Consider the following 24,812-nt stretch of genomic DNA (forward strand, 5'->3'; position numbering starts at 1 on the left):
GTCTGATTTACAGAAATGAAAATGGGCTGCTTCAGTACAAAAGCATCCAGAGACACCTGCAGTTCTGTGTCTGTGGATGTGCAGACGTGCTGTTCTCTTGGCTGATAGGGCTGGCTTGGTGCATGTCTCCTCCTGGAGTCATTTGTCCCAGTTATGTGTGGGATTTACAGCCAGCAGCGTTGTTTCCAGTGCTGCACAGGAGCTGTGGGCAGTTGCCCACACTGCAGGCTGGTCAGGTGCTGGCTGGCTGCTTGTGACAGCTCCTGTGGAGTCACAGCATTCACACAGGAAAGGGGAGCATTATGGTTTACACATGCACCAGGAGTGTGAGGAGGTCAGGTTTCAGTGGAATACTGCAACTATGGGGGCTGGGATAGGGCAGAGTTTGGCACTTGCTGCTGAAGGCTGGCTTCTCTGCAGAGAGAGCTGCAGGAGAGATGGGCTCACACAGTATAAAGAGGAAAAATTGCTGCTTTGCAGGCCAGCGAGATGGGACTCCTATTCAGAACGACTTCTGTGTCCTGGTGATGGCACCAGAATTATAATGGCACTGTTGCAATTTATTGTAATTAATTCACTGTTGGTAATTAGTGAAAAAAGGAGAGGTGAGAATCTAGAATTCTTAATTTCTTTAGAGGAACTCTGGCCTCTTCTTTAATATGCCGGTGGTGAGCTGTCTCATAATCTCTGCACTATTCTTCCCCCGTGTGCATTACAAGATATTTGGGAGCTATTTTCTGCTCAAAGAGAACTGATTTAAGTGCATAGGTCATGCAGGAGTTCCAAATTGGCATTTGTAGTCTAGAATGGAGGGTTTCATGCTAGGAAATTTAGGCATATCTTTTTTTATCCCAGTCACATACCCTGGGGTGTATTGCAAATCTTATTCCCAGAAGCTTTTCTCTGTGCAGTCCCTGTCTATGTCCTTAGCCAAGCTATTCTGATCTTGCCATACCTGAGCTGGGAGTCGTACTTTGGCTAGTGGTGAACTTCATGTAAGAGTTGTTTTTTGCTATGACATGAAGGTTATAGCAGCTATGCAGCTGCTGCTGTAGTTCAGCTGCACTCTGTCCCTCTGTAAGAGCACTTCCTCTCCCACACTCAGAGATCTGAAATTGTTCCTATAAAGTGATTTAAATTCTAAATTTGTGGATTAGACAGTGTCCTGGTGCCTGAGACCATCTTGATTGTGCAAGGACTCCAATCTGCACCGTCTTCTCTTGTTTGTCAGATTTAACTTCTGAGAGAAAGCCAGGAAGAGAGGAGGGCAGGGTGGGAGGTTAGATGTGCAGGTGAGTGGAAAATGAAGACTGTAGAGCACGTTGCAGAATGAATTTTTTCTGGCCCCAAGATGCAAATGAATTTTGCATAAACACACAGCAGAGATCTTTTGCATATTGAAATCTCTATCTCAGTGGTGGCTTTCTGCAGTAGTTGGTCATCTTGACAGTCTGATCTCATTGGAGTGAACAGAACAGGTTGAACTCTGGCTACTGTATTTTTAAAGAGCTTTTCTTTGTAGTAATCTGTTTAATTTTCCTCACAGGCCAGTTCTCTGCTCAAAGCAAAGGAACCCAGCATGGCAGATGTAAACCCTTCTGAAAGCACTCACTTTCAGGTCATCCAAAGTCCTCCTGTAGAGGAGTTTAACACAGTGTCTCCTCTACCTGCCCTTGGACAAGCAGATGCAGCCACTGCTGATGAAAGTGAGCCCTTACCAGCTGAGACAAATAAGCCAGAGACAGAGCTGCCAGGAGCAGCTGAACCCCCATTGCCTGCAAATGAAGAAATAAAGCAAGCTGCAGCTTGCTCAGCCCAACCGACTGGCAAGATGGATTCCCCTTCCAGAAAAAAAGGTAAAGCTGTTGATCCTGCACTTTTATATGCATGATTTTATCTTCAAATTTCATGGTGATAAAACATTTTATTGCCATATAAATAAATCCATGCCCTGAAGGCACTTTCAGATCAGGAAAGAAATAAGTTTTGGAATGAGTCTTCAAAATCTGAGTTGTGCATCGATCTGTTCACATGTAGTAGAAGATTCTTCTTGGTCTGAAGTTTTTGGCAGCTCTGTGCATATGAGCAAGACCACAAAACTTGCTCCATTTGACAGATTCAGAGACTTCACTTTTATCTATAAGCAGACTATAGATCTGCTGGTTCACCTGAGTGATGTGTTGCTGGTAATTGTGGTAACTCTGCTCTAGTGTAAAGCTGTAGTATGTCTTTTGCACAATGAACAGATTTGCCATAAAATAAGGTGCTTTTGTTCTACATGGTTGTTAGTTCTGTGTGGTACATATCCTGTGCTGAATATGTGAACTATAACTTCATCTGCTTTTCTATCCTAATTTCTGGGCTGTATTTCCATGGCATTTTATAACAAGTGAACAAGTGTTATAGTCTTCACATGAAATTTATTTGCTTGAAAATGTTCTGTTTTAGAGCACTGATTATTCCATAATTATGTAAGCTTTATGTAAGCCTAGTTTGTGCAGCTGCTTTTTAATCAGTAAACATTGAAGTTTCTTGGCCTCTTCCCCATGTATTCCACTGTCTTTGAAAACAAAAAATGACGTGTTTCTCTGCTTACTATTCAGTCCTTGTATAGATTTTCTGATTGCTTTTGTGATGCTTGGTGTTGGAAATTGGGACAGTGAGAAGTTGTGGGTTTGAAAATTAATTCCAGATTAGGTTTTGGCCTTACAGTGGTTACTTATCTAGGTGTACTGGCAACATCAAGACAGTGGTGGCTCTGTGTTGGTTCTAGTGACAGGCGTAGAAGGGATGTGTTGCCCCCAACAGCATGTGCACACACAACACGTCAGCTGTATGTGCTTAAAAGTGAGTTGTCTCCATAAAGAGCCAGTTACAGTGTGTTAGTGACTATATCTTAGTTTGTTACTTCCCTTTTTCAAGGAAGGATGGAAGATTAGTTCTCAAAGATTAAATGTTCTGACTGCTATACTGTGATGGGCCTATGCAGATACTTAGAAGGTTTTCCTTTTGTTGCTTTTTCTCTGGTAACCACTGACGTTTGATTCACAGTGGTTTTGTCTGGGATAGGGAGTCTTTGGCATGTCTGAAAACTAGTCCTCTGCTGTCCCATTTTGTTAATTCATAGTTTGAACAATGTATATAAACTATTTGTTTTGAAATTTTTGGCAGTATTTTGTAAAAATACAGTTCACAAAGTGTTATAACTTTCTGGTTTCTCAGTCTTAAAATGAATAGCTAAACAGTACTAGCAGGTCTGGATTGTTACTCTGAAAATATTAATTAATAGGCTTATTTGTTCTGTCCCTTACAGACAAACGGAGCCGGCATCTTGGTGCTGATGGTGTCTATTTAGATGACCTCACTGATATGGATCCAGAAGTTGCTGCACTTTATTTCCCCAAAAAGTATAAGTCCTTTTCTTATATTTTATTTTTTATAGAGCTCTTTTCACCTTCCATATTTAGATCAAACTCTTTATTGCCAATCAGATAAGATGTCTTTTCCAGGGTTCAAGCAGAGATGAAGGCAGAAGGAAAGTAAAGTTTTGTAGAGAGGAGTATTAGAACTTCTGGAAGGTGCTACATTTGGCCCTGAGAAGAGTGCTTATGGCTGGTTTTCTGTTTTGGTCAATTAAGCATCATGTATTGATTGTGGATGGTTATGTAATATACACTGATGTTTGTGAGTGTTACTCACGTGTCCTGGGAGAGCAGTTGGCCTTGGGATATATTTATCCCTATGTCCTGACTTATTACCAAAAAGAACATATCTTACTGTTAACATTATTAGCAGAAAATTATTGCTCTGATGTTGTTTTACTGTGGTTAATTCACCTATAAATACGAAAGTGAGAAAGTAATTTTGGAAAATGCATGACAGAGTTACATATGAAAATACTGCACCCTGAACATACAATTTCCAACTTGTTCTGATCTTTATTGGAGCCTCTTACAACACTTACAGTTCTCTTTCAACATATACTCTAGTCACTGAGCAACAACTAAAGTAGCTTGCGTACTTTATTTTTTTCTTGCTTAAACTTACTATAATATTAGCATTTCAATAAAACTACTGAGAAGGATTAGTTATATGGGGAAGAGGTTGGATTGAAAATTTCTTTCTCAAATGCATTCATATAAATCTGGAGTGGAAAGCAGAGTTTGATGAGCTTGCACTTTGTAATAATGATCTCATCAGATTTTAAGTGGGTATAATGATTCATTGTTCCTGAAAATTTTAATCCTAGTAGTTGACATGTAGAGTGTTTTATTTATATATACATGACACATAAATACACAAACATACACATTATTTGTTTGGGTTTAGCTATCAGTTTATATAGTTAATATAAATTAAATAATAAACTTACTTGCTTGTTCTTGTTCCTGTGTGGGAGTAGTTCTACTAGTATAAACTTTGCTTATCATACCATTATTTTGTCCACTAAGATTATACAGTTTATTGTCTTACTCTCCTAGCTTTTATAAATAAGTGACGCTATAATTAAAAATGCCTAGTTTAGGCAAATAAGAAGAAGCAATCTAATATTGGGAGGCACATGAGGCCTACATTGCTTTGTTTTGTTTTGCTGTAAAATCTAAACAAAGGTTTTTCTTTTTTTTTTTCCTTTTTTTCCCTAAACGTGTATCAGGTATAAACAGTGCTTGTTAAAGGGAGTGAATTTGGGAATGAAGGCTGAATTCCTGATTTTTTTTCTTTTCCAGTGGGGACAATGCCCAAAGCAAGAACGTGGCTGAGCTGGGTTCCCGGCCAGCCAGCCACTCCCCGCAGTCTGTCGGGAGCTCAGGTGTCGACAGCGGGGCTGAAAGCACCTCGGATGGAATTCGGGATCTGCCCTCCATTGCCATTTCTCTCTGCGGAGGCCTTACTGAGAACAAAGAGATAACCAAAGGTACAGGGCGACTGTGAGAATTGCAGACATGTGCTGGCAGCTGGCTTTGAGCTTCCCAGCCTCAGGCTGCAGAGCCCTCCTGTGGCTGTGCTCAGCACTGGGCTCAGAAGATAAATACTGGCCATGTAATGATAAACTTCTTACAGCTTCTCATGATTTTTAACTCATTTGAACAATCTGCTGTATATGAAAATTTTTGGAAGTATTTTGCTGGTATTTTTACTTCCTGATAGTGCTATGTTTTGTATCATACTAATGTTAATGATCCTTTTGTCACTTAGTTCAGTATATAGCTAGGAAATTCACAGCTGTTGGAGTCAGGAATGAAAAAGGTGGTCCGTAAATGGGAATATGAGGAGAAGGAGTTGGAAAGTTTAACCTGATTCATGCCCTACCTCCAGTTTCTTGTGTAACTTTTAGGTAAATCACAATGCTTTGTGCCTTAAACTTCCGGTGGCATAATGTGAAAGTAAATGTGCTAAGACTTGCACTTTCTGCAGTAATGTGGCATCATAAAATCATATGAGCCTGATGCTACACTGACTGCTGTTCACAAGCTACTTATTAAAACGTTTCAAATATACTGTGATTTATTTGAGTCATACTGTCATCTGAATCACTTGTAAATTACATAGTTTTTCTAAAAGGAGATTTTCCTCCCTCACTGTTCCATCCCTGAGCTTTCTCTTTAGGTTGTATTTTGAAAGAAAAGACACCCAGAAACAAAGAAACCCTCATCTTCTGAGATTGAGAATCTCTGAACAACTTGCTTCCATATTGCAGTTAAATCTCAGCATCCTTGTAATGAAGGTGAAACCAAAGGTGTCTGAGAGATGCTGAGAGGTTTAGGTTGGTCCATCCCAGGCATCTATAAGTGCATGCTTTACAAATGTAATTTCTTTCCCCCACAGAAGAATTCTTAGAACATGCAGTAACATATCAGCAGTTTGTGGACAATCCTGCTATCATTGATGACCCTAACCTTGTGGTTAAGATTGGAAATAAGTAAGTATATTTCATAAAAAAAATTTACTGTTGTAGCAAAGACACTTCTTTGTCAGTTCAGTGCATTACATCAGTATAACTGTAGCTGAAAACCAGGTTTTGAATGTTTGTAGCTTAGATTCATCCAGAGTCAACTCCCTAGTGAGTTCAGGTCCTTCTAGTTAACTTTCCTCCTTTGAATTGAAAGTGAAGAGCAGTTTCAGATTACCTATTACAGCTAACTGACACAGTTTAAATTTCAAGAAGCTGTTACAAAATGCTAATAGTATTCACATTCAATTTGCAGAGTAAAAATGAAATATGATGTGAACTTGCTAAGGCTTGCCCTGAGCCATTTTGAATAATTAATATTTACAGGGATATGTCAGTCTTCTTGCAGTCACTCAGAACCAAGTTTTTTTTTCTTTGTATATACTGAATATTTTGCTAATATGCCTCTGTGGAGGCATTGCTTTCCAAGACTTCTCAAACTTCACCCACTGAGTATGAGGCTTCCACTTCTGCAAGCTGAGACATTATTTTGTATGCTGATACTGCTGGCAGCAGGGCAGTGCTGTGGTCTAAGCCAGGTGCAGCTTTTTGGGGGGGTTCTTCAATTTAAGAGTTCTTTGTACCTTGCAAACAGTGTTAGAGGAGAGATCATGGCTTTGTGCTGTGCTTAGAGAGGTTTGGCTATCCTTAGCCATAGACATGGCTCATGCAAGGCTGATGTACTAGGTGATAGTTTGTGCTGTGTATGCTGGAGCCTCCTACCTGACCCTCTCTGTGGTCTAAGGTGTGTCACTTACTGCTTCCATCACTGTCCTCTGCATCTGATAGAGTATTTATCTGCCTACTGAATGTACTGGGAAGAGAGGGGACCTCAGTGAGGATCTTGATGTTGTGTGAGCTTCATCTTCCCTAGACAATGTAATTGTCCTCCTGTCTGCAACAAGAGTTGAGCCATGTACGACGTGTAATAGCAGGAGCTTGACATCCTACAGACTAGAGCCCCTAAGTTTTATGTAGTTCCTTGATGGAAGAACACTGAAAAAGCTTGTAAAAATGTAGCTGGATGGATGCAACCAGAGAGTTGCAGTCAGCAGCTCTGTCCAGATGGAAGCTGGTGATGAGTGGTGTTCCTGAGGGACTGGTGCTCTTCAGTATCTTTGTCAATGACACAGACAGTGAGACTGAATGCACCCTCAGCACATTTGCAGGTGACACAAAGCTGAGTGATGCAGTGGAATCAACAGAAGGAAGTGATACTCTCCAGAGGGACCTGGACAAACCTGAGAAAAGGGTCCACAGGAAACTCATTAAATTCAACATGTTAAAATGCAGGGTGCTGTATCTGGTTTGGGGCAGTCCCATATATGAATACAGGCTGTGAGATGAACTCGTTGAGAGCAGCCTTGCAGAGAAGGACTTGGGGGTTCTGGTGAATGAAGATCTAAACATGACAGGAGTGTGTGTTTGCAGCCCAGAAAAGCAAATGTGTCCTGGGCTGCATCCAAAGCAGGGTGGGCAGGTTGAGGGAGGTGATTCTGTCCCTCTGCTCTGCTCTGGTGAGACCCCACCTGCAGTGCTGATCCGGCCCTGGGGTCCCAGCACAGGAAGGACATGGAGCTGTTGGAGCAAAAACAGAGGAGGGATATAAAGGTGATCAGAGGGCTGGAGTGCCTTGCCTATAAAGGCAGGCGAGTTGGGGTTCAGCCTGGAAAAGAGAAGTCTCTGTGGAGACTTCATTGCAACTTTTTAGTACTTAAAGGGGACTTAGAAAAAAGAGGGAGAGCAACTTTTAATATGGTAATAGTGATAACATATAGGAGAACACTTTTAGGTGAAAAAAAGAGAGGTCTAGATTAGATGTTAGGAGGAATTCTTGATTACTATAAGGATAGTGAGTTACTGAAACAGGTTGGATGTGTCATCCCTGGAAGTGCTTAAGGGCAGGTTGGATGGGGCCCTGACCAACCTGATCTAGTGGAAGGTGTCCCTGCCCAAGGCAGGTGAGTTGGAATTAGATTATCTCTAAGGTCCCTTGCAACCCAACCATTCTGTAATTCTATTATGACTTGAGTAATGTGTGACAAATACCCTTTCTGCTCAATATGCTTATATTGCATACCATGAAAAATAAATATGGTAAATACCTGTGAGCATTCTGTGGAATAAGATGGGTCTGTTATTAATAGTGAGGCCAGAGTTTGACGTATGCTTCATGGCTTTAACCTGCCAGGTGGTGAATACCAGCTAGATTGTGAATTGGGACTTCGGGATTACAAAATGGTGTAATTGTCTCCTTTGCATGCCCAGGTACTACAACTGGACGACAGCTGGTCCCCTTCTGCTGGCAATGCAGGCATTCCAGAAACCTTTGCCAAAGGTAAGATTGAACATGAAGGCTGCTAAGAGGAGGAGTTTTGAAATGATGCCACTGATTAAAGGAGGGGAAATGGGTTGTTGTAGAAGAGAATCTGCAGATCAGTAAAACCTACCCACACATAACCATTCGTCTGTCTTATGTTATGGCCTAAATAAGGACTAAGTTTGGTCTATGAATAGTGTTTGTTTACTAGGCTAAAGTTATTGCAACTATTTTGAGGTAGGAACACTTCTTTTTTTACTTTATTAATATGGATTGTAAAAATGAATTATATTGACCATGTTAGTGTTTGCTGTAGTTGAATACTTGATGTTTGCTTTCTGTTGTATATGTATATAGCATATATTATAAAATACATAGAAAAAACCTCAGTGAATAAGCTTTAAGTACTAGATGAGGAAGGCCTGCAGCTTGCTAGCTTTTTGTTTCTTAGTTGGTTGTTCATAACCCAGATAGGTAGTGCCAGATGACCCTGTGACTGTGTGACAACTGTGTGTGTTGGGTTATTAAAAGTCTATAGGACATCTGCTTGAAGTTGTTGACATGTTTGAGAATCTCCTTAAATTGTAACCATTGTTCTCAATGGTCACTCTCAGTTCTCCACAGCTCCATCCCATCCCTGTTTTTCTTATTTTGTTTGAAAAACTCAACTTTATTCCTCTGTTATTTCTTTTTTCTCTCTTTAATGTACTTTTGATGATATAGTGAAGAAAACCTATGGAAAAAGGGATCCATTGTGCCACATGTTGTCTGAACACAGCCCCATCTTAATTGCTGAGAATTCTTTGAAGATTTTTTAAATTTTTGAAAAATCATTAATCAACATCACAGCTTTCTTTTGGTGACCTTACTTGAAGTGGAAGCTATCAGCTCAGAAATACAGTGGCTAAGCCATTCTAGGGTGTACCAAGCCCCGTGTCCACTTTTACCATAATATTCTCCCATTCCATCTGTTGCTTCTCTCTGAGCGAAAGAATTCAGCTCCCCGTTACAAATGCATAAAGCTCCAGTCATTATGGATATTGAAAGAAATTTCTCTACTAGTGTCTAGTATGTAGAGCCAATGAAAAGTAGAATTGTTTCTTTTATAAATTTTTTTCTAACATTTTCAGTCAAATTCATAGTGTGATAATTCATAAACTCATAATTCATAAACTCATAAAACCTAGTAACTTTGATTTTGTCTAAGCTGATGATTAAATACAGACTTTGTAAATAACTCTTGCATGTCAGTTTGTTACTGTGCTGCATGATGCCTCCTTCAAGAAGTGATTTTTTTTTTTATGTATAATTTGTACTAAATAACTTAGAAGCAGCAGGTTCTCCATTCTAGACATTATACTAATATCTCTTTATGCTTTTTTTCTTCTTTGATTTGATTTCTTTTTCATTTTTCCTTTTAAAAATACCATAAGTATTCATGCTTAAGTTACTTCAGAGCAGCTCTGGATACCATTAGATTTTGCTTTAGTAGAATTTATGGTCCACAGACAGTATGTTTACTTTTATTCTATTTATTATCAGTTAAAATTATGTGTTGGCACTTTTTCATTTATGTATGTCAGGTTGTCCTTTATTTTGGGTCTTTTTTATGTTACCATCCATTTATCACAGGCAACTGTGGAATCTATAATGAGGGACAAGATGCCCAAGAAAGGTGGGAGATGGTGGTTTTCATGGCGAGGGAGGAACAGCACTATTAAAGAGGTAAGTTTTAGAGGCAAGCAGACTTTCCTTCTTGTTTCAGTGGGAAGGCTGGGTATCTGCATATTCATCCCTCAGAACTTTACTTCAGCGGGTAACTTGTTACTCACTTTGACTGAGGATATGCACATTAAACATGGTCTGAAGTTCTGGTTTGTTTTGACTTCAGAAAGTTTTGGATCAGACCATACCTGAAACATTTGCCTGAAGAGTTTTGGTTGTGCATTTATTTTCATTACGCAGATCTGAGGCAGTAGTATCTAATGTATTTAATCTCTGTTTGGAAACCTAGAATCAAAGAGTTGTGCCAGTAATTTGAAGTTTTCATGCAGATTACCTACTTTTCTGCATCTTTCTTTTGATGGTTAAAGAACAGACAAATTTATGAGTAGTATGAGCTGTAAAACTCAGCAAAACCTAAGGTGGCAAACTGACTATATATATTGATTTAAAAGTAATTTTGAGTTTCTTTTTAGGGCATTAGAAGTTTGTGATAACAATATTAGTCATGAGTGAACATTAGAACACGGAATAAACCAAAGCTTTATATGAAAATATTTTTGTCTAGTAAAACATCTTTGTATTAATTTATACTACTGAAGCATTAGTACTTGAGGAGAAGAAATGACTTCTAATACAATTTTCTGATTGTGCCTCAGTCAAGAATTTCTTTAACCTTGCATGAAATAACCATTGTACTGATCTGTGGGTATGGGTTTCAGAGCATGAGATTTTAGTTTTATAGTTGTTTGAAGTTTTTAGGATTTTCTCTGGAAGTATTTGGTTATCTCTTGAGCTGTGGCAGCTTTAAATGGAACTATGTAAAACAGAACTATTCACTATTTAAAATCTTATGTAATGACTTTGATAGTGTTCAGCATCTGGTCAAGGTAAAAGCAGTTTAGAAAGTTTTGCTGAATTCAAGATCTTAATGATACTATGAAAGGTAATTTTTGAGGTTTTTTTTTTCCTTCTCCCAAGTCATACTTTGCTTTCTCAGGTGAAATCTAGTTATCTGAGGTGTATGAACTGAGTGGCTATGGAGCTGATCCCAGAACTTCAACAGCACTAGATGTTAAACCTGATATTTCTCTACTTCTTCCCTGCAAAACTAAATTATTATTCTGAGTTTTACAGTTGCAGTTTTTAGTTCTTTGTACTGCCTTTATTCTTTATGGGTTTTATTTTGCCTACAAGCAAAGAAGACAAACATGCTGTTGATTTTTACCAAGTCTGTACAAGACAGAACTTGATTTTCAAATATTTTTATAAAAACATCTACTTTCTGCTTAACAGGAGATGCACAACTACTCATACTTGTATTTTTACAGGAAACAAAGCCAGAGCAAGGTATGAGTGAGAGTGGACTTACAGAAGACTCTTCACAGATGAGCAGGGTGAACAGGTACCCCCAAAATCATTTGTACCTGAAACAAGTTAAGAGTTACCATTTAAAAATGAAAGCAAATTAAGGAATACTGTATCAGCGAAATACTTATAATTTGTTACTCATTGCACCACATAAATGCAAATGGGAGCCCCCTACCCATGGCAGGGCTGCAGACCTTGGGAGTGCACTCTGGCATTTCTGTAGTTATGCTGGCAGCTCTGGGACACACATTCCAGCCCCTTTAAAACAAACTGTAATTGGAGCAGTTCTCCAATGCTACATGTATTTCTCTAGAGTTTTTAAGGGAGCAAGCATCGTAGACGAACCCAAGCTGTTGTCAGATCCCAGTTGCTTAAATTTTTTTTATTTATTTAAATTTATGGCCTGACAAATTACTTGGTTCCTGCATATTTTGGATAGTTAAGGGACTTTCCAGAGTGTTTTTCACAGGCAGTAGTCATGGTTTCCTGTTACTTCTTTCCAGGATTGCAGAAGTATTTTCCTTCTTGTACTCCTCACAAATCTTACTGTATGGCCAGAATCTCACCTTGGAGGATTCTATAACATGACTTTTAGCTTGCTTTGTGTTATCCAGGGACAGCTCTCATCCTTGTCCCTTTTCTGTGCATATAGATCTTAATGTAAAGACATCTTGTTTGTGCTCGCTGCAGTTACAGCTGAAAAGGACCGGATTCAAATATGCTTTTTGCTCATTTAGTGAGGTTCAGGGGTCATCCTTCTGAAACAAAAAGCTCTCATTCTTTCTGGTGGTCAGCAGTTGCAGTCCAGGCAAATGTACTGGAAGGGGGATTCCTCATTCTGTAGGAGATTAGCTGTTGTCTCTGTTACCTCTCTGAGACTGAGAACCAGAGTAAATTGGAAAGGCTGATTTTCTTTTTAAGGATGGCAAGTGACATAGAGGTCTGCTTCTTACATGGTTGTTTAAAGATAAGCTTTAAAGTGGGATTAAGAGTTCAAGCAGATTAGATTCTGAAATTGGTGTTCTTTGTTTAAATTTTAACTGTCCTTAGAAATCTCTCATTAAAATTTTACTGTTTGCAAGCAGAATGTGACAAGTGGGATGTTGAGTAAAGCTTTTGAGATCATATGTTACAAAGGATAAGATAGGCTTTTAAATTATGCTAGTCATGACATGCAGTACCTTCATATTGGGTCAAGACTTCCTAACATCAAACAACATCCAGGTGTGATTCTTTCTGAGGAAGAATGTCCTCAATAAGTTTCTAAAAAATTGTTGTAGCAAAACAAAAGTAATTATTCTAATGTGTATTTAAACAGAATACTGTGAGGGAGCTCAAGTATTATGACTTTCCATCATTGTATTCTGAACAGGGTAATCCTGCAAATCTTGGAAAAGAATAATTCGGTTATCTGAGGTTGCTTATTGAAAGAAAAGGATTAGTTATTTTATATAATAAAACTTCCATAACCTGCATTTTTTAAAAATTAATTTTTAATTTCTTGGGGGAGGAGAGAAGAAGGAAAGAGAAGGCCAGCATAATAAGTGCCTCTTTCTTCCTTTGAGAACAGAGGATTTTTTTGTATTTATGGTATCTAATGGGTTTTATTTTTTTAATGTATGAGATTTTTGAGTTAATATAGTACATTAATTTATATTCATTACATTTAAGTACTGAAAACTGTTGTTATAGCCATTCACCTGCCTGTAACAATCCACGTTTGAGTAATGGAGAATGTGTGAATGAAAGTTTGGTGCTTCATTGATATATTAAAGCTCATTATATGAATGACCTCCTGTGAGACAGTACTTGGTAGCAGAGAATCAATGACTTATTTGGTGACTCACTGTTAATGCATTTTTAATGGATACTGAGATGCATTTACTGACATGATAACATCATTTTCTGTGTGTGCAATGTTCCAGAATAAAAGATGAATCTTCTTCAAGCGATGAAGACCCCAGAGCTGCCAAACAAAACCTCGGGTCATTACAGACCAACTCCAGTCATCTCTCATTATTGTCTGGAATCAGTTACAAAAAATCACTTCGACTCACTTCTGACCAGCTTGTGAGTTAATTTTACATCCTTGTCTTGAAATGTCATTTCTAATACAACATGAACCTTTACTGTTATTCAGATTTCAAAGCTTAATTAGCTCATATGTCTTGCATTTAATTGTCAGTCGTTATATTTTTGAAAAAAGCCTCTTCCCTTCTCTTTTCTGTATTAAACATGAATGTTGTTCCTTGCAGCAAGTGCTGGGGTTTGGAGATGGAATCTCATTTAGAAAAATATCAAAATTAAATTCCAGAGTGTGTGTTTGTCACCTGCGTAGGTGTATTGGAACCACATCCTTTTTTGTAGTATGTGAAACATGTATATGTTAACAGGCCTTTCTTCTTTCTCCTTCCTCTTTTCCTTTTCTCTCATTTGCAGGCAGATATTCACATTTTGGTTAAATACAGTTTTCTGTTAGTAACTTCTGAAAGAGCTGCTTGTGAATTTATAAATGAGGCCAAGCTATTGATTTCTTTGGAGCTTATTACTTTCTTTGAAGCCAGCTTTTTTCTTCTGTGATAGAGGTGTTTTGGCTAATGATGACAAAACTGTTGCAGTTTTGTGTTCTGTACATTTCAATCTGATCTGGAAAAATGGGCTGCTATAGAGAAATACCTCTTGTCATCTTAGGTACAGATAATTAATTTTCTGAAGGAAACCCACTCAAGATGTACAGCATTTAACAGCCCATCACTCACTGCCTGGATAATTTGTAAGAAGTGCAGAGGTTTTCCCAAGAGACAGATGAGATGTGTTGTTCTTTTCTATTACAAAGAGAAAGCAGGGGTTACACAAATAAAATGAGACTTTTCAGTTTCAGAAACCTTGCAGAAATTAGCTGAAGTTAAAGCTGCTCTTAAATTGGTTTCTTGATGAAACAGTGGGTAAGATTCAGCAGTTACCCGTGAGTTCTGTATTCTCATCCCCTTTTCACTTTTTAGCTAATTGAAAAGTTGCAATGAAAGATAATGAAGAAAAAGATGTACTAAGAATATTAAATTTCCTGCAAATCAGTAGCTTCTTGTCCCACATGTCACTGAGTGGCACAGGAACAGTGAAAGGCAGCAAAGTGGGAGAGTTAAGGATAGTTAGTGTAGGCCGAAGGATAATAGTTCATGTGGCGTGAGAGGTCGATTATTGCACAAAAGAGATGTAATACTGTAGAACACAAATCCCCCTAGAAAAGGTCTTAATTTATGGAATGTTTTGTACTCACATTTCTCTTTGGATATGTATCTGTCTTTCAGAATGGGGAATGCCTGTAGATGGTCCCTATTCCATGATTTGTTACTGTTTATGTGAACATTAGGGGATTTTTTTTTAAATCTACCTGATGGCGAAATAGAATTTTTTTGTTTCTTTGTTTTGTTCTATTCTATAATCAATGTCTAATGTATACCACACAGGGTAAGCCTCTACTGTTGTTATTTAGAAAACCTCTACTGAAAGCAATAAAATTCAGTGTGACTAAACTGGCTTGACTGGTTGAATGCCAGCTGCCCAGCCAAGCCACTCTGTCACTCCCCTTCTCAGTGGGATGGGGGAGAGAACATAAACTGGATAAGCAAAGGGAAAAACAAGTATATTCTCTACTTCCCACCAGTGAGAGATGCTTAGCCACTTTCCAGAAAGCAGGGCTTCAGCTCTAGGAGGCAAACACTGTAAAATAACAAATGCCCTGTTCCTCCTCCTTTCCTTAACTTTTATATCTAGGCTGATGCCATATGATATGGAATATCCCTTTGGTTAATTTGGATCATCTGGCCTGGTTGTGTCCCCTCCCAGGATCCTGCCCACCCCCAGCCCTATGATGGGGGAGGAATGTTGGAGAGACTGTGCTGTGCCAGTGCTGCTCAGAAGTACCCAAAACACCGGGGTGTCACCAACACCTTTCCAGCTGCCAATGCAAAGGACAACACTGTGAGGGCTGCTGTGGGGAAATGAACTCCAGCTCAGCCAGACCTAATACAATTTCCACCCCGTATTCCATACCATTTGTATCATACTCAGTTCCCACAAAGTCTTCTAATTGTTCCATTGTATTTATGTCTCATTATTGAAATCCTTCCTTACTCACAGATACAACTTAACTACATTCTTAAACCATCTCTATACCAAACATATATTTCATTAACTACTATCTTATCCTTTCATAGATACATGTTACTTTCCCATTTCATGGGCTTCCTCCACCCCTCCAGACCTATGACTTGGGCTCCATTGCACTCAGGATGGGTGGTCAGGACAGGAAAGCAGCATACTTGATTTTTAGGCACTGACACTAGCCCAGTTCGGGTCATCATCACATTCCCCTTGCTCCTTGCAAAATTCATTTTTCATCAGTTCATGCAATTCCTGCTACTTTGCCTCCTGCAGCATGCAACTTACACCATAGATTATTTTTCCCCAAAGGTTAAATCTCCCCGAGGCACATATTGGGTTTCCCTATCTTTCTGCATTACCCCCCAATTGCACTCTCATCTTTGGGCAATAACAATCCTACAAATGGGTTTGTCTTTATGGGAGGAGAAATCCACTCCAGCTTCCCCAGTCAAATACACCAAGGCAATGATCATGTGCAGCTTTTACACTGTGTCCATTTCACAGTTTGTTGATCATCTTGCTGATAATGTCTTGCAGAAAAGCTTAAAGCTCAAGAATGGCCCCAATGATGTGACCTTTAGTGTTACAACCCAGTATCAAGGCACTTGCCGCTGTGAAGGCACCATTTACCTATGGAACTGGGATGATAAAGTTGTTATTTCTGATATTGATGGAACAATCACACGGTGAGTTCATGAACAGGGAGAGACTTTATATGGCCCTTTAGTTTAAAGGAAAGCATAATTAACAGGGAATGTTAATCACAGAATCTTCATACACCAGTGTTTTGGGAGGTTTTGTTTCTTGTTTTTGTTTTCTTGTGTTTTTTAAATTTGGCTTTCAAACAATGCAACCATCTTTAGCTGAATCCTTAATTTAATAGATGCATGCCATATGTGCCCATTATTTGTCACCTGTTGGTGTTTCATGATAATATTTACAGCAGTATTGGAGGACCTTCTGCAAAATCCTAACCTTTTTCTTGCATTACACTTATGAAATAAGTAGTAATTAAAAGGAGTAATTAAATATGAAGAAGTAATTAAGAAGAAGGAAGATGTGAATATTGTTTTAAATGGCATTCCTGGGGCGTTCCAGTGATAGGCATTATTACTTAGAAGACTGGACTCCAAAATCAGTGTCAGAGCTAGAATCTGATGGAAAGTTTCAGACTAGCATTTTGGGTAAAACTCAGTTTTGGAGTGACCAAAATGATTGACTGACCTGCTGGTTTATATTTATTTAATGTATTTAACTCTGGGGAAAACAATTATGTGTGGAACAGGGAAAGCATGAAATAAAAATACAAGCATTGTCTTTTGAAGTGAAATGTTTAATTTGTTTTAAAATTTCTTTCAAAATCAAACTTAGCTATATCTGTTTAGGAGAAAGTGCAAGGAAAAATAATTTTCAAGACCAATCTGAAGGAAATTAAAATACTTGATTTAAACTGCAACTCTCTTCTTTCTTGTGATTTATCCATTCTATGTCAAACTTCTCATTTGGTGCCAATGTAAATTAACATCTCTCCCTACTTTGCTTTCTTAAGCTTCAATAAAGTGAGTGGGATCTATTCACTCTGCTATTGATCTGCCCAGAGTTACTGAATCACTTCACCTTACAATGCCAATGCAAATCCATCCTAAGCCACTGCCAATATTTCTTCCTTTAAGATGCAATGTTATTCAGGGTATGGACTTCTTGCTGTGTATCTGTGCAATGCTTAGTCAAGCAATATGCTCATTTGCACTATTTGTTATTATAGTGTAAATATTTTTCGCTCATATAAAGTGGGAAATACATTGAAGCCAGAATAAATATTTCAAAATACTTTGTGCCTGACCAACTCCTGGCTCAATGTGGAGAAGTTAGTTGGAAGTAAGCTAGAATGTGACTTACCTCATACTTTCAATTTCCCATAAGCTTCCATTATGAGTAGGTTTGGTTGATTTAGAAGACATTTATCATAAACCTCAAAAAGCATGCTTAGTACTGGTGGCCTCCTAGAAGTCTGATTGATGGCCTGTGCTGTGACTTCCATATTACCTTTTTGGCCTCAAGCTTACCCATCTTGGGACACAGAGGTAATTTAAACAACATGGCCAAAGATGACCATGTCAGTCTATCTCAAAAAAAGGAGAATAAACTAATTCTCTTCTGATGATAATCAGTCCCTTACAGAACACTATTTTCCTTTGTAGCTACCGAAGTAAGTTAATGGGATTTGTATTAGACTTGACTGTTATTATGGGGTTTTTTCCAGTTCAGTGATACTGTTTTTCCTTTATTCAGATCAGATACTTTAGGTCATATTTTGCCAACTCTTGGCAAAGACTGGACACACCAAGGGATTGCGAAGTTGTACCATAAAGTGAGCCAGTGAGTATTCAGCAAGTCTGTTCATGCATCTGTGACTTCTTTGTGTTTATTCATTTGCACGTAAAAATTTAAATTTCTCTAGGCTTCTCTTAACCTATAAGGGTGGCAGCTTCATCAGTATCTTGTCACTTCAGTGATGTTTACGCAGTGTAAACATCTCCTGCGTAATATCCAGAGCAAAACCTGCTTTGTAATAACAAAAGCAAAAGCCCCCTATCTGTGAGTGATGATTGCTCTTCCAACCATCCCAAACAGATACACACAGTTCCCAGGACTGCAGTAGTTTGAATGAGTTACACAGTTGCAGCAAGTGAGACTTTCTTGCAAACTGGGAATTGCAGGAGTGTTAATTCATCAGATGCTAATACCCCTTCCTTTCAGTCCTTGTTGAGGAGACTGTGAAATGCATAGAGACTCTGGCCCAGGGTGGTCACTGTTGGAATTCTTCTTGCTGAACTTGACTTACCTGGAGTTGTGCAGAGATGGAACCTAAAACGTATGAAATGAGTCTGTCTGGGGGAGTTCCCTTTCTTTCCAGTGAGTAGAAAGGGAGTTCAGTGAAACAGCTTTGATTTGAACTGTCTAAACATTGGGCTTCTAGTCAAGCAAGATAAATCTCATCCTTAAAACACAGCACAGTGTCTTACCTTGACTAGAAATCCCTCAGTTTTGGATACTCACTGCTAATATTATTGTTATTTTATTTGTTTTATGATTCATTAGCTTCAAAGACATTGATGATAATCTGCTCATTATATAATTTATTTCATTTCTGTATGTAAGTGTTGCTAATCCATTGTTAAATTGCAGTGTTAGGAAGGATCAGCTTTAAAATATTTGCGTCATTGTTTAATTTTGAGAGTAGGTGATAAGGATAAGTTGCTTAAAATGCAACTTAAAATTATTGAAAGTAAATAAGGACCACACTGTGAAGGGCTTAAAGAAAAGACTTTAACCTGGCAATATCAGTGCTTTAGCTGCTGTATTATAGCCCAGTAACTAACCTGCAGTGATGTCTGCTGGTCAGTATTAAATACCTTCCATGCCACAGGAGCAGGTAAAGGACTTGGATTCATCGTGTTTACTTGTGGCTTTTACATCCTGTGTAATTCTTGGAGAAAGATGGGTATCTTCAAAAAGTAGCTCAATATACCTGGGATCTAACCATGTTTAGAAAAAATATTTTTTCCCATTAGCTCTTGAGGAACTATCAAGAAACAGTATGTCAGCTATGCTTTAGTTCAGTTAATGTTGTTAACATCATATCCAGGTATAACCTAGAGTCATTTATTCCAAAACAATGGGGATGTTTTCTCTGATGAATATGAACAGGAGAGAAACAATTAGACCATACCAACTCATGTGTGGTGATGTTTGGGAATACCTCTAGGTGAGCAAGGCAAAAGTCCAGGTGTACTGTTGGTTCCCTGGATAAATTTGGCAATGTAGTCAAGCCATTGTGTACACCAGAAGATCAAAGACAGAGTATGGGGATTTTTGTAATTACCATTGAGAGAAAAAAAGGAAATGAGTAAAAATGAATTGATGTCTGAATGGGTTCAGGTGAAGTATCTGATTTTAATTTTTTACAAGGAGGATTAGTAATTGCTGTTTTCTTTTATTGCAAGAATGTCAGCTTTTCTTATGTATTTAAATTACCATAAATATTTGAAAAGACACTGGTACAGATCACAACTCTCCTCTTAGTTAATCTGATTTGTTCTGTGTACTAGAGTTATGCTAAGGTTAGTTTATTGCTTTTTGTTATACATGGATGATGAATTATAAATTATAGATGATGGAATCAAAATTATGCCAGAGACACTTGACTGCACATTAGACATGCATGCTCACAGAAAAGACAGGACAGCCTGAGAATTCATGTGCTGAGAATTGTGTATAACCTCTGCATTACATTTGGTAAAAATGTTAATTAATTTTTTTAATTGCAGTGGTTATTTCTGTGCCTGCTAGCATTATCAGTTGTTAGGGCTTTGATCATCATAAACATAGGGAAAAAATAGATTTGAGTCATGTTGGTTTTCAAATTACTGAGTTAATTATGTCATGGCTAGATATTACAGCTGAACACCATATAAATGCTTAATAGTTAGCTCTAATGACCACACGTGCACTGAATACAGCATTTCTTTATTTTCTGAAAAGTAATATTTAATAGGAATTGGAAAGTAAGCTGCTATTAAGTTGAACTAATAGTAGATAGGATTCTGTTCTATCATGAACAGAATCAAAGGCAACCTGTGATTTTGCCAAAACTTCCATTTCAGTGTCTAGTTAAAGATTACTTCTCATACTGTGTTTTGAAGCTCAAGTCGTTCCAGCTTGAGGAAATATGTTAGTGCTGCACATCTTTTTATGCAGAGGCAGGAATGCAACACTGTTAATACAACAAAGGCCAATATTTGTTTTGCTTTATGCCAAGTGTTTTCCTCTTGGCAGATGTCTTTTCAGTTAATTCTGGGGACAGTGGCTCCACCACACAGGGGTGGAAAGGTAACCATAAGGAGTCATAAGTCCTGAGAGGAGCAGAGATAAATGAGTCATCTTTAGGTATAATCACTAATGCAGCGGGGCTAGATGGATTTTAATTATCCCGTTTTCTGACATAAATGCTTTTACTCCTTTTAAATTAAATCTGGGTTAAACATAAGATTATTTAACAGCCATGATTTGATTCATATAAAAGTAAACTCTCAAAATTATTAATATCTAAACACCTGCTTTGTTTTTACAGTAGTTTCTTCTTTTATATCTGCTCACAGAAATGGATATAAATTTTTGTACTGCTCAGCACGAGCTATTGGAATGGCAGGCATGACCAGAGGATACTTGCACTGGGTCAATGAAAGAGGAACTGTGCTGCCTCAAGGGCCAGTTTTGCTGAGTCCAAGCAGCCTATTCTCAGCTCTTCACAGGTAATGCAATTTCGCTTTTAGAGACAAGGAAACTCTGAGTTTTATGGAGGCTGAATTAACAGCTTTTTAAAATTAAGTGGGAGTGCTTGAAATAATTAATAGTTTAATTTTTTTAATATAGTGATGCGAAATTTAATTAAGAAGAAATTTTGTTAGACCAAAATTCAGTAGTTACTCAATATCTGGTTTTTGCTTAGTTTATATCTCAGATGTATATTAAGGCACAGCTGTGTTCACTGTTTACCAGTAGGTGCTGCTTGGTGACTTCATGTGTTTAACTTCACATGTTCATATTTAGCTGTGGGAGAAATGTGGGCATTTTCATAGCAATCATTCTTGTCTTTACCTGTAAGATGCTCCGGTTGGCATAAGTATATTTTTGTGGAAGGTTATTTCTTGGTGGGTTTTGAAGAAATTCATGTGAAAATGAAATGAACTTTTTATATTCCTGACTGCACTGTGGGATTCTGTGGGGACAATGTTATCTTTTCTAGGTGTTGAACTGTGGTGAGTGAATAATAACAGCACAGATTATGAATATTGTACCTTCTGCCTAATTCAGTGAAGCATGTCAAGTGATTACTGAAAATATTTTAAGCTGTTAAAAGCTGCTGTGACAGGATATATTCCATTAGAATTTTTAATGGAAGATTGTTCAGGTGTTCTCCTGTTTGAGTGACATGCTACAGGCAGTCTAACCAGTCATGTTCTAAATATAAGAAACTTATGGAGGCATTACAGTGCACTTCTCAGACTGATTAAGTAATAAATGCAGTTGTATCTTGAAATACATTTAAAATTCTATTCCTTTTGGTATATCATTTAGAATTAAGGAATGCCTATCTTTCAGTGTACACTATTGTAACTGCTGAGGTGTGTGGGCAATAAATGACTTCACTGTTTAATCCATAGATTTAATCCTTGTAGGTTTGAGATCAGATGTATTTGAGACCGAGGAAAGGTGGTTTTATTCATCTTTTGCACATTCTCAGACATTGATTTATACATGGATCTGCTGTTCCAAAGGGCTGCTTTACTCCTATAAAGCTTCTGTACTATTCCGTCTTCCTTGACATATGTGTTGGTGCTAGGATCTTGGATTCTGAGCTTCTTAAATGCTTTTGTGTCATGCTGGCATCTTCCTATGTTATGGGAACTCCAGACTCTGCCACCTGTTCAGTCCTCTTGCCAAGAGAAGCTGTTGTGAAAGGGCTTCTGCCCAGAGATGAGATAACTCCTCTGTTCATTAATGAATTCTCTATCCTGTAAGGAGCAGCTGAAGAGAAATAGAAGATTCCTTTATTCCTTAACTTTTGCTAATTAGCAGTGGTGGAGAACCTGACTGTAATTCTGTTTTAACAGGCTGAGGTGCTTCTAGCACATATAGTGATTGCAGTCCTTTTAAAAATAAAATTTTAAAAAGGCACCATAAACAGTGAGGGCTAATGTAATCTATGAATCATTCTGCAGTTCTCAGGAGGCGTTTTACTTGATAAGAGTTTATGCCTCTTAAGGATTGATTTAGCAACTACTCCCTGTAATCCACTATCCTTGCTCAGTAGCTATCGTTGTAATGCAGATTTCAATAGAAGTTACCTTGTTTCAGAGGATTTATTTACTGTGTCCACTATGTAAACTTGGGAATACTTTTTTGTCTTCATGGGCAATCTGACTTCTAAAAGATTTATTGGAGAAGGGTGGATTCTATGCAATACTATCTAGCTAGATGAAAATGTTGAATAAAGAAGATAAAATGGTTTGTGGTGTATTTCATGTGTACTTATTCAGCTTCCCTTTTTTATCTTTTCAGGGAGGTCATAGAAAAGAAGCCAGAAAAATTTAAAGTTCAGTGTTTGACAGACATCAAAAATTTGTTTTATCCTAACACAGAACCCTTTTATGCTGCTTTTGGAAACAGACCTGCTGTAAGTAGTAGCTGAATTTCTTTCTATTGCAGAGAACAGAAATGTTGCTGTTATTTCATGGTTTGGTTGTATTAGAACCTAGAAGCTTTAAATGAGAATTGGGAACATTTTATTAGGCCCTGTACAAAGGAAAATATTAAGGTTCTTCCTCAGAAATATCATGATGTAGGATTCAGAGATGGAAGAGCAGCAAAGTAACTATGTTATATCTGCATAAATTAGCAGTTGAGCTTGTGTAGCAACAGTCACCCATTGGAAGACTGGATATTTGGGCTGTAGATGGCTCCTGCTCCTGCCCTGGACCAAAGAATGCTGTTATGCATCTGGAAAAGGAAACAGTCCCATGGGCTTGGGCTGAGGGGGCACCCTGGCATGTGATTATCCCTTCTTTAAAAGCATGTCAGAGGTGGCAGATGTCCTCACTGTCCCATTGCTGTATTGAATTGTTGTATTATAGACAGCTTAGTTTCCATTATCAAGGCCCCTTTAAACATATGATTATGAAATAACATCAAAATAGCTACCTCTAGTTCAATTTTTTGAACCTTAGGGAAACATGCATTAAAATAATGATTTTATTCAATAAGATTTTAAGTAAAACAGTAAGTTACTGTTTCTAAAATAATTACTGGTAGCTCACTCCCATGTTTGCTGTCAGAGTGCAGGCTTCAGGTGTGCAGTGTGCCTTGGGCTTTGTATAGCTCAGGATCACAGCTTTCTCAATTTTTTGCTCTGGGTTTTCTGTTGTTTTTTTCTGTTTTGGCTGGTTTGTTTTTGTTTTTTTTTTTTTTGTTTTATTTTTTTTTTTCCCAAGAGCAAATTCAGGGAAATTTCTGTATGCATGAACGTTGCAGGTGTGGACAGTGCATGGACTGCCACGATGCTGAATTCTTGAAGTGACTGCTCTTCAATTTTGTGCAGTTACTTATTTTTTTTTGAACAGTCTTTACAATATAGATAAAAAAATAAACTTTGTTGCCTCATTAACATTCCAGTTTTTCACCATCTTGTCTTTTAAAACCATGATTTATATTAGCAAAATGGAAATTGGTTTTGCTCTGATCTTCTGGGAGATACTTTCAACTTTGGTTTTGTCAAACTTTTCTTCAGAACAGATCAAAACTTACTTATTGTTTTCCTTAACAATCTAAATTTCTTAGAAGACATTGTTAATTCTGACTTCTAATTGTACTTCTCATAATTGTACCTCAATTACCTGCTGGGGCTCAGTGCTGCTGTTTTGGCATATGTTTCTTGCTTTCCCTTCTTCTCCCCTTGCTTTGACATAGAGTATGAATCTACCACAAATCTGAACTCAGGAGCTAAGTGATGGCTTTAGTATAGACATATTTGTTGTGAATTTTGTGACCATGTCCTTAAAAAACAGTTCCTCTTTTATGTGTCAGTTACATGTTAACCTCTGTACACTGTTGTAACATACTTGGTACAATGCACACAGGACATTAAATATTCTCTGAAAGAGAAATGAAGGTTCTGATCTCTTACACCAAATGTCATTAGTTCTTTAGTGAATGTTATTGTTGTGTCAAGGGAAGTTGCTGAAAAAATGAACACGATTTTGATTACATTTTAAACTGAAGTGGCAAACGTCTTACCTAGCAGCAAATTGTTTCATGAACATTTCATTAGATTGGCTTAATTTGTAACATAATGGAGAATTTCAGGGACACAATAAGTAGGTAAATTTAGTACCAGTTCTGTGTAGATATATTCTTCTGTGTAATATATTACAGCAAGATTACACATAATTTTGCAAAGGCAGAATCACAATTTTTCTTCTTTAATATTCTTTTTAGGATGTTTATTCATACAAACAAGTGGGAGTTTCTTTAAACAGGATATTTACAGTTAACCCCAAAGGAGAACTTATACAAGAGCATGCAAAGACAAACATCTCATCGTAAGTAATCTCTTATCTCCAACACTTTATGGACTAAATTAATTTGCTATGCTAACTTATGACTCAAGTTGCCCAAAGATCTATCCAAATTTAGTAATTAAAGATTCCTTAGAATACTTCAAAC

General features: G+C 37.8%; 1 protein-coding gene across 5 annotated transcripts in view; it reads left to right on the plus strand.

The window, feature by feature from the left end:
- LPIN1 (lipin 1) overlaps positions 1–24,812 on the plus strand; it is a 50,275-nt gene that overhangs the window by 21,239 nt on the left and 4,224 nt on the right. For 2 of the 5 annotated variants that reach the window (XM_088162420.1, XM_088162421.1), the window contains 14 exons: positions 1,547–1,856; positions 3,314–3,407; positions 4,728–4,915; positions 5,827–5,920; positions 8,219–8,288; positions 9,704–9,781; positions 9,903–9,995; positions 11,324–11,397; positions 13,289–13,433; positions 16,065–16,213; positions 17,820–17,906; positions 20,690–20,842; positions 22,653–22,767; positions 24,585–24,688. In XM_088162420.1, coding sequence (XP_088018546.1) covers positions 1,547–1,856; positions 3,314–3,407; positions 4,728–4,915; positions 5,827–5,920; positions 8,219–8,288; positions 9,704–9,781; positions 9,903–9,995; positions 11,324–11,397; positions 13,289–13,433; positions 16,065–16,213; positions 17,820–17,906; positions 20,690–20,842; positions 22,653–22,767; positions 24,585–24,688 — 1,754 coding nt within the window. Of the gene's footprint in view, positions 1–1,546; positions 1,857–3,313; positions 3,408–4,727; positions 4,916–5,826; positions 5,921–8,218; positions 8,289–9,703; positions 9,782–9,902; positions 9,996–11,323; positions 11,398–13,288; positions 13,434–16,064; positions 16,214–17,819; positions 17,907–20,661; positions 20,843–22,652; positions 22,768–24,584; positions 24,689–24,812 lie in introns of those variants that run through there. The other 3 variants (XM_014894970.2, XM_088162422.1, XM_088162423.1) reach the window with 2 other exon arrangements.

Source organism: Sturnus vulgaris, chromosome 3 (assembly GCF_052056855.1).
Source record: "Sturnus vulgaris isolate bStuVul1 chromosome 3, bStuVul1.hap1, whole genome shotgun sequence".
Lineage (NCBI taxonomy): Eukaryota > Metazoa > Chordata > Aves > Passeriformes > Sturnidae > Sturnus > Sturnus vulgaris.